Genomic DNA, 17,771 nt, shown 5'->3' with positions numbered 1-17,771 from the left:
GTTTAATACGCAAAATCGATTTGGACCCCAGGCGTTTAAAAGAACCAGGCGGCTATTTGCTGCAGGCGTTTATTTATTTTTGCACAGACCTGCACCAGACCATTATTCGGTGACAGTTCCTGTCCAGCATGTTTTTTAGTGCAAAGGTCCTCACTCCCATCAACTGCCACCGTCAGCCCACACACCTTGGAGGATACCAAAAATCAGCAATCAGCCGTGGCTACCTACCCTGTAGCCTACACACACACACACACACACACACACACACACACACACACACACACACACACACACACACACAGACACACACACTGCACTGCAACAATCACTTGCAAATAAGATGACGTTGACCGACGCAATTCTATCAACACCAGCAAATAGGCTACGACCAGTCTGAACATAGCCACATCCCAAACACAACACTACAACAACTTGCAAAAACACTACACACACCACGGCGGGTGCTGATTAAACATAGTCACACACAATCATTACGCACGTAATCGGTATAAATATAACACAGTTTCAGTCTTACCATTGACGTGTCTATTTCCAATAGCCCCTATCTCTTGAACTCATCTGGGACTTCAGTTCAAGTGAAGACCACGGTAGCCGTTGTCAACAGAACTCTTTACATAATCCAAACATCGTGGAAATGCTTCCATGCCATCAATTTCCCTGCATTGCTTTTGGTAACGTAAGTTGAGCTCCGTCGATCAGCGTTTTCTTTCACGTGTTTCTCCATGCTCTTTCATGTATTGCGCAACACTGGTGTTGCCTTCAAGTGCTGTCAGCAACGTAGTAATTTCGGGGTTGCCTTAAGATAATGCAAATAATGGCCCCGGCGTTTACTCAGACCGGCGTTTAATACGCAAAATGGGGTCAGACCCCCGGCGGCTATTAGGTTCCCGGCCACTATTTGCTGCCGGGCTACTATTTGGGGAAATACGGTACTTAATTTACGCATATGATCAAAGGGTCGAGGTTTGTCACCTGTCCGCACTTTTCTCTTCCTATGACTTACCTTCTGGCAAACTCTGCACTAGATCATTCTTCTTCATCTCCCTCAAAACTCTCTTGGTCACCTCCAGAGAGTTTTCAGGGTAGGTCTGGACCATCAGATCCACTGTGTCCAGCCTGTCTGCATTATACAGTCGGCTCTTTGGGATGACTGGGAAGCCTTCCAGGAAGTCAGGAACCAGCTTCAGGAACCACTTGAACTTCTTGAACTCTTCATCGTCCAAATCCTCTAATTCTTTTAGCAGCGGCAGCGGCAGCTTGTTAGATGCCATCCTTGTTGCTCCCTGCAAATCAGAGGTTATTTTCAACTCAATTATGTCATTTCTTCACTGTGATGAATAAAAATGCATCTCAGCTCTTGGGGTGTCCTGGTGGCTTTTTTGGCTCATGACCACTCAAAACTGAAGACTCAGGACACGTGACCTGATCAAGGACATGATAAACGTGACAGATTTGCATAAGACTAGACGTTGACAGACATTGTTAAACTTACACAAATCACTTATCCTGTCACACAGGAAACAATTATAAAATATAATTGAGAAACAGTTGCACTTGACTCAACTCTTTCACCTCCTGATATGAGGAACAGAATCCAAGGTTACCAAGTGTTTCCACCAAAAATCTAGATCCAAATTGGTGATGCATTTGTAAGTCCTATCTGTAATGGCATGATGAGAACCCTTGCCCTTGCTGCCCGCATGGCCTGTCCTATTGCAGCTATGTTTAACTCACAGTTCTTGCCAGCAAACAGTTATTTGAGGAGAAGCTGAAGGGTTTCCATGTTTCCTCTGGGAATCTTGATATATTTTATGTCGGTCTTTACCAGTCTGGCAGCAGTTTTCACAAGACACACTTTTTCTTCATCAACATCATTATTGTCCTTCCTAGATGCATGCAAACATGGACTCAAAATATTTGAGGCCTTCTGCTTCAATTTAACCACTTCTGGTTCGCCATTGATTCCTGTAATGATTATTTGATCACCACTTCAAGGTATTGTTCAATTTTCACAGTTAGGTATCCAAGTGCAATTTGCTCATCATCATTCTGTTCTAAATAGCTGTCTGCTCTTTTTCTTTGGACAACCATGTTCTTCATCAAAGGTCTGAGGTATTTGCTTTTGGTACGGAAGTTCACACTGCATTTTTGGTGATAGATGGCATCTGCAGCATGAAGATCTTTGGCAAATTATTCCTGAAGGTCTTCTTCCTCTGTGGTGTTTTATGGCAGTTGGCATCCTTTATGTTGCATCGCCTCCTTCTGAATTTATCCATCCAGTGTTTCCTTACATTCTGTAAAACCCGATCCCCTCTCCTCTTCTGTTGGTCTTTCCTGAAAGCAGTAGCGGCTCCAGCCAATTGTGCCTGGGGGGGCTAAGGGGGGCTTAAATATTTACAGCGGGGGCTAACTTTTTCTACATAAATAGACAGTGGTTCTCTTCTCAACCTGTGGTACAGGTACCACTGGTGGTACGCGGGGGCCCCTCCCTCTCATACATTCATAGCTTTCCGGCAGACTGATTCATGCCTTACGGTGGTCCTAACAGGAAACATACGTGGGCGGGCGGCGGTGTGTGCCACGATTGTTATGTATCAGTGATGTCACTTGAGCAATTGTGATGTCATCAGTGATGTCACTCGAGCAATTGTGATGTCATCAGTGATGTAATAAATCCTTCTTCTGTGGTGTTTTATGGAAAAGTTGGCATCCTTTATGTTGCATTACCGCCTGGCTGAGGCTTTATAAGTGGTGGGAGTATGAGTAGGGAGAAGAGCACAAGTGGTGCATCATCTCCAGAGTTAAGCTTAGTTGCTAATAGAGCTGGGTATTGGTTCAAATTTCAAGAATCGTTTCGATTCCGATTCACAAGGTTGCAAATCGATTAATTTCGATTCGATTCGATCGATTTCAATATGTTTCAAAATGTTTTTTGATCTGTACCCTGAATTACACGTCCAATTATGTAACACAGGGGTTCCCAACCAGCCAAGTAGATACAAGGGGAAAAAAAGTTGCAGACCTGTTGTCAATTTTAATGGTTTTAGTTACACTTTATTCACCAGGTGGTGACAAAGGGTAAATAACAGCCTTTTCATCTGTCAATAAAGACACTTTCACAATTATGCACAGTGATTTGATTTCAGCCTATATAATTTTATAAAAGTAGATATTAATGATCAAACATTTCCATTCATGTAGCCTACAGTATTTATGTTTTTGTTTCAACTACAAACATAAATAAACGTCAACTTGAAACTATGTTTCAACTACCACACACAGCATAATATTTTAGCCTGTTTATTAAAAAAAAAAAAAAAAAAAAAAAGATTTCTGGACATATGAATCGATAATCGAGGATTAAAATAAAAATCGATTAAAAATCGGAGAATCGATTTTTTTAACCCAGCCCTAGTTGCTAATAAGTAGTAGTAAGTGCTATAGGAATTAGCTAGTAAGCTATTATTAAGCTAAACCTATTAGTAAGCTATTAGTTAACTAAGTGCTTATTAAGCTAGCCACTTTGAATGGTAACAGACAATGACTGTCATTGGTAACAGACGATAAATGGCGGTCAACTTATCCATAACCCTCGGGATATGGAGAACACTTAGCTGTCCACTCGTCTGCATGTTTGAGCTACAACTTGAGCTGTGCCTTGCTGAAATCACTGACAATTGCCTCCAATGCGAGACTCGTGAATGACATGAAGTTATGGTTTGCGATGGCTGTCTGAGGGAATAAGATGTGCATGAAAACTCACCCTTTTTTCACTAACTGTAACATTAGAACATATTAGCCACACTTATATTTTTGATGTTGTTTGTTTTGTTGGTTATGTTACAGTATGTTTGGTAGGGCTTTTCCTTAGCCCCGCCCCTTTCCTGACCACACCCCCTCCCACCTCCCACATACACTCCCCCCCGATACACCTGTCCATGCCCCCTCACCTCTCGAATCCAGACTCTCTACGACCTTCCAATCCCTAGCGACGGACCCCTTTTCCCTAGCCCCGCCCCCTTAATCCGGATCGGATCCGCTCCAAAATGTAATGGGTTCTTCCTTGGCCCATGCTACACCCTTCCACCAATTTTTCTCACAGATTTCCTAGCCTATATAGGAGAAAGCACACCGTACATTCTACTGGTGTGAATGCGACTAAAAATGTTTTCACTCTGTTGAAACATTTTCATTTTAGCTCACATACCTCTGAAGGTGTTCAGGAATGGTCAGCCACCAATATTGGACAATCTAGAGCCGTAGTCAGCGCTGCTCATTTTCAGTGTGAAAGCCTAGTGGAAAAAAATACACAGGACTTGTTAATAATGCAATTACTAAACACTGTGTTTTGATGCCATATCTACAGGACCACTTTGTTACAAACACTCAACACTACATGTATGTTTCCCCAGCATGGTCAGAACAGAGGGTGCTTCCCAGTTTTCACTTCATTTATTTCTGTGAACTGTTAAATATATTTTTCCTTTCTTTACTTGGTAAATTGGTAAATGGAGAAAGCAGCAAAAGCAAACAGGGTGTGGCTGCCTCAGAAGTCCTCAAACAGTAGAACTCTCTGGCTGCTCCAGCACAACACATTCTCACAGCCAAGTCCTCAAACAGTAGAACTCTCTGGCTGCTCCAGCACAACACATTCTCACAGTCAAGTCCTCAAACAGTAGAACTCTCTGGCTGCTCCAGCACAACACATTCTCACAGTCAAGTCCTCAAACAGTAGAACTCTCTGGCTGCTCCAGCACAACACATTCTCACAGCCAAGTCCTCAAACAGTAGAACTCTCTGGCTGCTCCAGGCAGCACAACACATTCTCACAGTCAAGTCCTCAAACAGTAGAACTCTCTGGCTGCTCCAGCACAACACATTCTCACAGTCAAGTCCTCAAACAGTAGAACTCTCAGGCTGCTCCAGCACAACACATTCTCACAGTCAAGTCCTCAAACAGTAGAACTCTCTGGCTGCTCCAGCACAACACATTCTCACAGTCAAGTCCTCAAACAGTAGAACTCTCTGGCTGCTCCAGCACAACACATTCTCACAGTCAAGTCCTCAAACAGTAGAACTCTCTGGCTGCTCCAGCACAACACATTCTCACAGCCAAGTCCTCAAACAGTAGAACTCTCTGGCTGCTCCAGGCAGCACAACACATTCTCACAGTCAAGTCCTCAAACAGAAGAACTCTCTGGCTGCTCCAGCACAACATATTCTCACAGTCAAGTCCTCAAACAGTAGAACTCTCAGGCTGCTCCAGCACAACACATTCTCACAGTCAAGTCCTCAAACAGTAGAACTCTCTGGCTGCTCCAGCACAACACATTCTCACAGTCAAGTCCTCAAACAGTAGAACTCTCTGGCTGCTCCAGCACAACACATTCTCACAGCCAAGTCCTCAAACAGTAGAACTCTCTGGCTGCTCCAGGCAGCACAACACATTCTCACAGTCAAGTCCTCAAACAGAAGAACTCTCTGGCTGCTCCAGCACAACATATTCTCACAGTCAAGTCCTCAAACAGAAGAACTCTCTGGCTGCTCCAGCACAACACATTCTCACAGCCAAGTCCTCAAACAGCAGAACATTTGCTCAGGAACTTTTTTTCATGCCCGGGGTAACTCTCTCCTTACTTTTCAACAAGGTCGGGGTTGACGTGGTTGGCAGACGAGGTTGGCAGACGAGGTTGGCAGTGAATGTTGTATGGTTAGGCACAAGGTCTCACTGGCCAGCCTTCCCTCCCTTCCTTGAGAGGGGTCTGGCTGCACGGAAACAGGCAACTGGTATAAACCCTCCCCTGCTCTACAGCTGCTCTCCCATTGGAGCGACTTTTTCAGTCGCTGCCAGATGTCTGCTCCCCGCTTATTACAAGCTCTGTCATTGCCTCCGACCATGTCAATCAGAGCGGCTTCCGCTCCCTCCTCCTTATGTGTCGCTGTAAATAGTGAAAACAACAACGCTAACGAGCTAGCAAGCTAACAGCAGAAACCTACATGCTAGCAGCTAGCTCGTTGCTACACGCTGAAAATGGCAAGTTGGATTATTGGAAACTATTTTCCAATAGCACTGCAGCTAAGTGGTGGCAGCGAAACTAGGCACGAGGTCGACGAGGCCGGGGTTAGGCAATAGCCCCCCTGGTGGTTGGTTAGGGGTTAGGTTTGGGGTTAGGTCAAGCCAGTCTTTTCCACAATCTTCTTCTTATGCTCCAGAGCAGGGTAGGAAATTAACTCCAAGCCCCCCCCCCCACCCCCCCCCCCCCCCCCCCGGAATACAGTATTTTTTGGGGGCATTTTGGATACATTCCAGGGCAATTTGTTTTAATCAAATGTTGGGAAATACCTTATCATAGTTTGTCTATGTTGCATGACAGACCAATATTCAATAACTCGTATCCAAACTTATTTTCTCTAAAAGTACCGGTAAGCAAAAATACTAAACAGCTTTCATTGAAACAAGCTGAAAACAGTAGGCATCAAGAGTTTTTACAGCTTCACGAGCCAAAAGGTTGAGAACCACTGGTCTAGTTAGTAGACGAATATGACAAGATTGAAATTAGCGATGCAACGATTCCAACATTCAACAAGGGCAAATTCAGCCCCAGACCATGTGCGGCGTGTGGCAACTGCGGGGGCAGGCATCCCTGGGTTGTGGCTCGATGGGGTACAGACACGGATGGAGTGATGTTACATTTTATTAAATCAAAGCACATATTTAAAAAAGATACAATGATTTCCTAATCAAACTGTGTGTTTATGCAAATAACCACTATATAGATGGCAATAACAAAGGAAAAGAATAGCATTTAGAATTTTGGATTGTTTACACTGACTTCAAGGCGGTTGAAATTATTTTTCGGGATGGTTCATTCTGTTGTTTTGGTAAAAGTAATGCAAAAGTTGTATAACAAGTAACGAGTTACTCTACACAGTAAGTAATATTGTAAAGTAACATTACTTTTAAGTAACTAGTAATATGTAGTATATTACATTTTGAAAGTAACTGCCCACGACTGCTAACAGTACCCACAGGTAAGTTGGCCGCCCACAGTAAAAAACCTCCGACTTTCCTTCCTCTCCTTTTACTCATGACATACAGGAGCAGGGAGGGAATGAAGCACGCAACATTTAACATGAATGAAATGAGGGTTAAAACTTAAAGGATGGGTTTTCCGTGGGGAATATGAATATATATTAAATCTCACGCCCCTAAGGTTTTCGAATCCGTTGAAATTTTTGAAATTGGAGGTTTTCTCACAGAGATATCAACCGAAATCCACTCTGTGTGTGTGGGGGGGGTGGTGGGGGGAGGTGCGGGTGCGGGGACTCGAAATACTACATTTCCCACAATGCACTGGGCTCGCGTGGCCTTCGTTTTTATGCCCACCCCTCAGGCATTTGGCTGATATCAAACTCCAGTAGGTGGCGGTAATGCACATATATGTTTGCCAACCGCCATAAAACTCAAAGAAGAAGAAGAAGAAGGCTTCGACAATAAAATATACAAAGAACAAGAAATAAATCGAAAATAAAATTGCCTCCAAATTGCACCAAATGTAAACGGTAGTATATATGTCGGGAGATGTCTTCATAAAAAAAATGTCATGCATTTTAAGGCATTTTCGTAGGAGTTACGCGCATCTGATGTTGTAACTATTTTCTGTAAAAATGTGTAAAAACGGGTACATTGCTCAGCGTTGATTTCGTTACTTCAACCCACCTACTACTAGATGTAAAATTTGACGAGCTTTCCAATGCCGCCAGTCCCGTGTCGATTAGTGCGTCCGTTCCCGAGATAATGGTCTCTTTGCAAGGAACTATGGGAAGCTAATATTAGCTACAGCAGGCTAGGCGGTTGAAAAGATGGCTGACTTTTTGTTTTTGTCAAGGCCTCTGAAGGGGCGTGGAGGACCTCTAGAGGCGGGACCATGGCCAACAACAGTTGTAGTTCATAGGTGCACGACTTCCGCAAGGCGGGGATTGTCGCTCTGACGCGTTTTGCGTCAGAGCGTCATGAAAATAATGTGAGAGATGGTTGATAGCTTTGGTTGTGAACAACCAATTTCAAAAATTTCAACGGATTCGAAAACCTTAGGGGCGTGAGATTTAATATATATTCATATTCCCCACGGAAAACCCATCCTTTAACTCGCCCAGCTGGCGGGACATGTTCCGCCCCCCCCTTCCCCCCCCGGGATGCATTTATACTCAATGGCAGCCAAGTGATCAGCATGTTACATTGTACAACGGTAATAGTGAGAACAGCCCATGAAACGTCACAACGAAACGCTATTGTGTGCAGTACTGAGTGCGCTTTCACTCTCAAACGACCGCACATCAGCACATGAATGAATCACCAAACTTGTTTTTACTGAATAGCCGTTTCAGTTCTCAGCCCTGAGCCTACTCTGTGCTGATTTTAACACATTTACTTGGTGAAATTACTAAAAACCAACAGTTGCAAATCAAAGTTTAGCCTACCACATGGGTCAAGAAATGTCGTGAAACACAGCTCAGTGTTCAGGGCTCAGTGGCTCGAAAGCGTCCATTTTTGAGAGAAGGAGCCACACATTGACGCAGTGTTAATTTCGTCAACGATGACGATGACGAAATTATTTCGTTAACGCCCCTTTTTTTCATGACGAAGAGGAGGCGTTGACGAGCTAAACATAGCTCTTTGATGACGAAAATATAACGAGACGTATGTGTTGTTTTCGTTGACGAGACGAGACGAAAATGTAAGTGGGTTGGCGACATTCAAAATGCATGGCATTTCCCCCAATTGTGCGTGCAGTCTGACAAAAGCTCAAAACATGAGGAATGCATCCTGTCCTCGTATATACTCTTTGCTCTTTGCAGCCACCACGCCCACCACCAGGACCAGGCAAGCACACCGTGGTGGTTACAACACAACACACACACACACAGGTGAAGAACCATGGCCCGCAGCGAACATAGCGGCAGCGTCAACGTCAACAACAAAGGGGCTTGGTGGTCGGAACAGAAGAAACGATTTATAGAGATACTTTACATATAATGCAACTGAACGGAAAACATGTTGCACTGTAACGGGATAGGACATGTGGTTACAAGATAGGTGGCAAGAATACCACGGATCTCAAGAGGCACCTGAAGGCTCACCACGCTGCTATATTTGCAACGGTAAGCTGCTAACTGCAACAAGTCCTGTTAACAAATCATATAACGTTACATTTGCTAATGCTAACATAATGTTACCTGACAATCGGCCTGTAGTAAATTTCCTACGAAGTCACGTTGGTTTAGCCTGGAAGCTAGTCATGGAAGCTAGCAAAAAAAGTTAAAAGTTTTCCACAAGGCGCAAATGAATGGGGCTCCTACTCCTAGCGATAGCTTCTTCTGGCTTGCTAACGTCAATTCACTAGCTAGCTTGTTATGAGTAAAACTTTTGGTCGGGCAGCAAGTGAAATGCCATATATTGTCCCATGTTTGAGTTAAACATATGGGGGTAAATGTAGCTTTTCAGACCTGTTGCTGTTTCCCAATGTGTCTAAATGAACAGCACAACTGCTAACGTTTCATGTTTAGTCAGGATGTTTATGGACAAGCAACTTATGCTTGACTCGTTTTCACTTGTCCAGAAAGAGAAAAAAATACATTTAATGGCAATTCCTGATCATGCATTGCATTTGGATTTAGCCTACTAAAGGCTCATTTATACTCTATTTTCATACGAAAATAACGTATTTAACGTAGAGTATAATTGGGCCTAGTCAAACTGCAATTTGTTAAACAGCTATTTATATTTGCAAGATATTTGTGTATGCTTTCTTAGCTCTTAAAGGGATAGTGCGGATTATTGGACATAATGTTGTATGAACTTCATCCCAGCTGTAGAGTGCCTGGGGAGCTCACTTCCTGATCCATGAGTCCCGTGGGCGGAGCTATAACTTGATCTGAGTGGAGAAAAACTAGTCCCGACAGACACTACAGGGTCACGGAGTTATCAAGTTGTACCCCTAAAGAACGCATGCATGTGTTATGACATCTCATTTCAACAATAAAACCGCAGGCTCGTAGTTGCTCAGACGGCGCTATTTATTGGCACTATTTTCTGGCTAGTATCACTCCGCGCACTGCAGCCGCGGAAGCCATTACCGGTGTGTTCAGGTGTTCAGACAGCGCGGGCTGTCTAAAAAAAGTTAAACATGTCTGACTATTCGAGCGATGACGATGATATGCTGTTGACAGAAGATTCGAGGGGTTATCTTTATGAACCTGAATACACCGATGAGGAACTTCGTCAGATCGACCTCGAACGGGCAGAGAGAGAGAGGAGAGAGAGAGAAGCGGAGGCTGAGCAAGGAGACGCAGATGGGCCCGCGGCTGCAGAGAGGAGAGAGAGGGTGAATGAACAATGGTGGTGCACTTGTCATAAGTGCCAGCCGATGCCAACGGAGTTGGAGAGCTACTGCTGCCGGGAGTGGGATCTAGTCGTGCCACAGATGCAAGATCTCATCTCAGAGGACGCCAACGCATCTGCTTCTGCCTGCATCACCAACCATCCAGACTTCCCTGCCATCCTGAATGCTGGCGTCTTGAGGACGTTTTTCAACGTCCCCAAAATAAACTGGAAGAAGCGTCCCAGGCCAGCTGGACCCAATGGCCAGCTGTCTGTAAAGTAAGTGCTATGGCTCTAATAATAGTAATTATTTAGCAGTTGTATTTGAGTGGTGGCTAAAGTATTCACTAGGATGCTACTTTATAACCTTACTGATCTGTAATATTACAGTTGTGTAGGCTATATCCTATAATTTCACTTCTTGTTCTGTCAGAATACATCAATAATAATAATAATTGGGGCTTATATAGCGCTTTTCCATAGCTCAAAGACGCTTTACAGTAGCCTACACAAAAACTAAACACTTGGGGGGGGGGGGGGGGTGACGTTAGTGAACATATAACGACAGAGATGACACTAAACACTGAGTAGGCCTACTATGTGGGGGGGGGGCGATAGTGGTGAGACAAGACAGTAGACAGAGACAGCACACAAGCAAGGATGGGGGGAGGAATAGAATAGTTCTGTCATACATAAATAACAGCCAAGGTGTATAGCATCATATAGCCTACTCTACCATATCAACCAGTCAACCATACAGAAATGTTCATGAATTGTCTTGATTTGCACATTACAGTATGCATATAATGAACATGTTGTATTGTTTCAGTCAGTACAGGCTGATTGGCTACCGGATGGTACTGGAATGGGCCCTAAATGGAGAACAGCTTGGGAAAGGCAATAGGAGAGTTCTTCCCTCATGTGTGGTGGATAGGATCCGCAAGGAATATCCATCACCAAATGGACAATATGTGGGATTCAAGGAGTCTGAGGAATCAATGGATTTGTTTTAGGTCTTTTGAAGTCACATTGTGAACGTTTATTTTCAACATTTGTGTGTTACACTTGAAACGATAGTGTTCCCTTTTCCTTGAAAATATTTCTCAACATTGTTTTGTAAAAGAAATGCACATATATGTTTCCAATTGTTCCATGTCATTGTGTTTTTGGATAAAGTGCAAAAAATATAAACATGTACCAAAAAATAAAACTAAATACTTTGAGTAATAAATACACCAGTCACGATGCAATTATTATATACATAAACCAAGCAAAATTGTATTAGCAGCACTCAGTTAGCTAACAACCTATAACTGAAGTGATAAGGCTCTGTGACCAAACAACATTTTGGTTTGTCCATACAACATTTTAGCTTTGAAAACGTGTGGACATTTTTGCCACCACAACAGCTTTGTCCGGCTTTGGGGTAGGAGCTATATTGGCCGGGAGGTCGACTGCAGGATGGATGTGGGACCCCTCATCTCCAGGCTTTCTGTCCAGTCGCCGTTGAATGACACGCTGCACCAAGTCCTTCCTGAAGTCCTGGTTGGTTGGCTCATAGATCTTCCTGGCAACCCATTGGTTTGATTGCCTGGAGTGAAATACATTGTATTTCTCTTTTCCTGGGGGAGTAATATTGAGTTGCATGTTAGTACAACAGGACTATGTACAGTTATGTGAAAATGTGATTTTCTTGTGCCTCTCACACAGCATTGCAGACAATGTGCTGTCATATTCTAGCTTATTCTTTCATGCTTACCAGACAGAGTAGTATCATGTTGACGGCCAACATTGTGGTTGTGGTCAATGATACTCAGTTGGGTTCGTGCCAGCATGGTCGGGTATTTGAAGTGCCTCCTCTTCTCGGCATACTTCAACATAGAACTGTGGAAAACCTCGAGATGTCCTGAAACAACAGATTTTATTCAGACATTTATCTTGAAAGAAGAGCCGATGCACACCCTCACAATCTTATGGATAGGTGCGTCGGAGGAGAGAGTCCATAAGCAGAAGAAAGAATTCCCGCACACTATCCAGTTACTGACAAACTATATTACAACGTTTCTGTCACTCAGATCTTCATCAGGTTATTTTACCTGATGAAGATCTGAGTGACAGAAACGTTGTAATATAGTTTGTCAGTAACTGGATAGTGTGCGGGAATTCTTTCTTCTGCATTCAGACATTTATCCCCTTGCATTTCGATAACACAGCATCACACTATGACTAGTCCTAATGATACGCTTATTTCAACTTACCAGTGTGCTTGAACAAGGTCATTTGAGGCAGGTCTCTCAAGAGGTTTTTATCCAGCACAATAGCCTTGAGAGCGTTGTATGCTGCACTGCCCTTCCCCAGCCATTTCTTCCTTCGCTGTTGGTCTTCGTCGAGGTCACCATGGTAACACTTGTATTCGATCCCATCTTCTTCCCACCTGTGGATGCCACAGACATGAAGCAGGATAGAGGTCCACCGGCGTCTCAAATCCTGTAGTTTGAAACATTTTTAATAGTGTAGTTAGCTCATTTGAAAATGTAAGTGGCTATGAATTCAAAGTTTCTCTTGACATGCTTCACCATGCAATTTGGTGCTCATTGGATAGGATTGTCATAATGATAATCACCTGTAATTTGATTCCCATCACCTGTTTAGGACCAAGTTATCTACCATCAAATAATATGAACACCCATAGAACCATGTCATTTTGTATAGCCCTTTTTATATGGAATAACATTTACAATTACTTCCCGTCAGCTAGTGTCTTATCAAACACTGCAACAGGAAATAAAGTTTGGCCCATTTACTTATTTACTTATTGACTTATGTTTCAAGCATGAAAAGGTCTATGACAAAAGATAAAATAAATTACAAATAAAATAAGCCTCACCATTTCATCCCCACCACAAGAGCTGCAGGACCACCAGAAGTGATTGCCCAAGGACTTGATCCATGGCTGCAAATCTCGGTTATCTTTCTTCTTGGCTGCTGCAGTTGCCTTCTTCTTCACACCTACATAATGTAAAGAGAGGAAAAGGGAAAGCAGAACATGTAGAATAACCCAGACAATAGTCCTTTTACAAATGACACAAAAGCCTGCAGTCACAAATAATGATTTCAGTTTGCATACGCAAAACTGGTGTGTTATTTCACACATTACACAAGGTAACAGATAAGAGAGAAAATAAATAACCTTTTGCGACATGCCAAGGATCAAACTGATGCTTTAGTTGGGGGTAGGACTCCCTCATTGTCTTCCTGATGGATGGGTGACGGTCCGTGGTGACGACATCAACTCCTACTGCAGAGTCCAACAGACGATCAAGGCCCCTCCGGAAACCAACATTCTCCATCGCTGGTGAACTTGTGGTTTCAGACACCTGTTGTATCATGTATGGCAAAAGAACAGTATAATAAAAAAAAACATACCAGTACAGTACAAGGGATCACCAAAAACACAAGGCTTCATTCTGCAATCTGCCTATTAGTTTCAGATATAGTCTGCCAAGTTTATATTTTGGTCTGAGGGTGGCGCCAGAGGAAAGGCCAATAGGGTCAGCAAGGGTCAGTAGGTTGATCCTATACATAACAGTGATGCATAACATTGATATGCGACAGCATTGGCTCTCCAAATGTCAATACTCACCTGTTAGCACAGCAGCATCCATGCTATATGACCCCATTCAACTTCAACATCCTACACATTTATTCTCTCTATTCCTCTCACAAGGACATTACATGTATTACAGTAGATAATTGTTTGGGGAGTCACACAGATAAAGCTCAAGGGAAACCTTAGACTCCACACACCCAAAACCTTTCCTGCCACACATTGACCCTATATATTTTCCATAATAAACTATTCTTCCAGTGTTCCAAAGGTACACTAAATCACGTTTCCCACTACAGTATAAAAGATTAAAATTTTACCTGAATTAAATCAGACATGATAATCTTCTTGGTTGCGTCATCTAAAAAGCTGTAGGTAGTGTACTTGGCACTGTAACCTGGGGAATCTGATCTGTAGATATAAAAAGGAGAAAAGAACATATACAATTGTAGGGCGTGGTATGGGCACGATTACCTGATTACATTTATATCATCATGGCCACACACACACACGAATACAACTTAGTACATGTATGCTCGATAACTCCAATACACACCTAGCATCACCACCAACATCTATGTGGCCACCTGCAGCAGTTTTTTCCTTGAGTTCAGACAGAATTTCTTCCTGCATGTCAGTGTATGCTTCTTGAACCACTGGTATAAGTTCAGTTGACTGAGATGAATAATAAGCAGACTTCTGTGGCAGCTGTAAGTTGACAAGTTTAGCCCACTCTCCAATTTCATTCTGCGTTGTCCCAGTGAAAAGGATGGCGGCTGAAGATACCAGGTTGTTCTCAGGCATTCCCTTGACATAAGGACAAGACTGCCACGAACCATGATGGCCATTTGTGCATGTCCAATTGATTTTTATCATGGATCCATTCATGGTTTTTTGATTGTCTTCAAGGAAAACACCACATGTGTGGCATGTTTTGAACAGTTCCATAAGGGATGATTCATTTACAAGCCACTTTCTTTCAGACCAGTCTCTATGTTCTTCTGTTCCATCAATGCTGACATCTGAGCAAGACGTTAGTATGGAAGTGCTGTCGTCTGGAACAAATGTGCTGTCTCCCATAGAACTCTGGCTCGAAGTCTGGCTCGTACTCTGGCTTGTATCCATTGCTTCAGATGCAACTGTTGAGCTTTGGAACTCTGACTTCTAAAGAAAGAAATAGCAATGAGTGAAGTGATTGACTAGATGTATTCACACATCTAAAAGTAAGTTATATTATGGCCATTATGCGTTATGTTCATGGTTGATACATTCACCGGACCCTATCTTTGGAACGGTACCTTATGAAGAATGGGCTGCTCGTTTTGAGAATATATCAGCTTACCTGTGACTGTGTCCATGTGGGAGGGAGGCAAAGGTACGTCCCAGATGATGAAAGGTTTCCACTTGGAACAGCTTGGGCAGGGCTGTTGAGAACAATGTATGCACCAATTGTGGTAGAGTGCTGCACAGGTGTAGATGGTTGGACTCCAGAAAACACGATCCCATCCTCATCAGCCGTCAGAACAGGAATGCATGCCTGGAGTGGAAGGGGCGCAGGTGTCATCCCTGAGGAAGAACCCCTACGTGCCCCCTGAGCACGAGTAGAGGTGGCTGCATCCTAAGGGTTAGAATGGGTCAAATGTTGAATTCCCCTCTGCCATAGATAGCCTACAAGTTACATTTTGAAAGCTATTGTTATCATTAGATGTGATTGAATCACACTTGGTCATAATTTGACTTCAACACACACACACACACACACACACACACACACACACACACACACACACACACACACACACACACACTTGATTGGACATGGGCTCTCAGCTGTGCCAAATCGCTGCATGTGTATGATGGCTAAAACAGGTATAGGCCTAATGCTAAAATAATTACAATTATGGATGGAAATACAATTATGTGAGCAGCAGACGGTGTTATTTAGCTGCAAATTTATGATAATCACACCAAAGTGTGAGTTGCAATGCTAACCAGGTAGAATTTGCCTGGTAGTAAGCCATCAAACTACTAGTAGGCCCTAGGCTAGAGGCCTACTAGTAGTTTGATGGCTTACTACCAGGCTAGAGGCTCTAGCTGAATCCCACAACCGATATAGGCTATCCATCTTATTTTTGTGAGGCTCCGCTGTAAAATAATTCTGGGAGCAATATCCAATCTAGAACGTGAGCAGCTGTGTGTTTACGCTAGCTTGACGTTGCCTGGATAGTACACTGCATCGCATTTCCTTGTCGAACTCCGACATTAAAAGTTTGCTCGTTACAAAATAACACTAGTTTAGGTTATGTAGACTAATCATGTTTTCTATCACATCCGCTAACCTGTTGCTCGTTGAATAAGTCGGCATTTTTCAGCTCAGCTGCAACGCTTACAGACTGGTAGGCTATATTAGACGGGCTGTGTCAAGCTAGACGTAACGAGGGAAGGGGACAGCAGAAGGATCATGGCCGCCAAAAATAAGGTGGATACTGGATAGACTATTTCCTTTTTTTACTGACAGAGCTAGCAGAGCGTTGAACGCTGCTGGGGTACAAATGTAATGTCTCCCCATCTGCCGTTGCTGTTATTTATTTATTTTATCCTTTTATTCTTTTATTCTTTTATCTTTATTTATTCTTAGGGGTACAATACAGTATATCTGTATTATATACTTTGTCTGCCCTTTGGTCTGGACTGAGGTTTTTTCTCTTTTTTTCTCTTTTTTTTTTTCTCTTGTGCTTTTATACAATGATACATTGTAGCTCTTTCTTGTGATATAAATGTGCTGCTGTGAGTGAACTGCACTTTGCTACTATGCACTTTATATCTCTACTGTGCACTTTAGATCGTTGCTACTGTTGTCATTTGCACTTTAACTATTGTGTCATTTGCACTTTAACTATTGTGTTGCACTTTAAACTGCTGCTCTAGACTGCTTTTACAATGTTCTTTTTGTCTTATTTGTTTTTATGTATGTACTTCGTACTACGCTTCCTGCAATCCAATTTGCCCTTTTGGGACACTTAATAAATCTTGAATCCTTGAATCCTTGAATCCTTGAATCCTTGAATCCTTGAATCCTTGACAACATTGTTATATTTAGGTACTGTAATCTCTCTTACCATGGGTTTTGGAACAGCACTGCTCTTCAGTACATGGGCCTTCTTCTGTCCTGGACGTGGAGGGAGGTACTCATTTTTGGTGAAATGAGCGCCGCAAACACGAAGTTTTTTGATCCTCGCTGGCTTTGTCTCAAACCTCAAGCCTATCGCAACAAGCCAAAGTTGTCTAAGGGCACGGTCCGTGACAGGGAAACGATGGAATACACTGTTACTAATGTTTGCATTGTTACAGCCAGGAAAATCACAAGAGCGAACCATTTTGTCAACGTGCCTCCTACCGTAGCCTACTCCTCTCTCGTACTCGCTGTTTACAGCCCGCGCTGTCTGAACACCTGAACACACCGGTAATGGCTTCCGCGGCTGCAGTGCGCGGAGTGATACTAGCCAGAAAATAGTGCCAATAAATAGCGCCGGTCTGAGCAACTACGAGCCTGCGGTTTTATTGTTGAAATGAGATGTCATAACACATGCATGCGTTCTTTAGGGGTACAACTTGATAACTCCGTGACCCTGTAGTGTCTGTCGGGACTAGTTTTTCTCCACTCAGATCAAGTTATAGCTCCGCCCACGGGACTCATGGATCAGGAAGTGAGCTCCCCAGGCACTCTACAGCTGGGATGAAGTTCATACAACATTATGTCCA

General features: G+C 43.2%; 1 protein-coding gene across 2 annotated transcripts in view; it reads right to left on the bottom strand.

The window, feature by feature from the left end:
• LOC310771029 (protein NLRC3-like) overlaps positions 1–17,771 on the bottom strand; it is a 130,209-nt gene that overhangs the window by 68,596 nt on the left and 43,842 nt on the right. For both annotated transcript variants that reach the window (XM_083663711.1, XM_083663710.1), the window contains exons 3-4: positions 4,229–4,313; positions 1,025–1,304 (exon numbers count right to left, since the gene is read on the bottom strand). In XM_083663711.1, coding sequence (XP_083519837.1) covers positions 1,025–1,292 — 268 coding nt within the window. In that variant the 5' untranslated portion in view covers positions 1,293–1,304; positions 4,229–4,313. The remainder of the gene's footprint in view (positions 1–1,024; positions 1,305–4,228; positions 4,314–17,771) is intronic.

This window comes from Poromitra crassiceps (genome assembly GCF_964638095.1).
Source record: "Poromitra crassiceps genome assembly, contig: HAP1_SCAFFOLD_313, whole genome shotgun sequence".
NCBI lineage: Eukaryota > Metazoa > Chordata > Actinopteri > Beryciformes > Melamphaidae > Poromitra > Poromitra crassiceps.
Note: the sequence above shows the minus strand (reverse complement) of the source record. Positions and strands in the feature narration are given on the sequence as shown.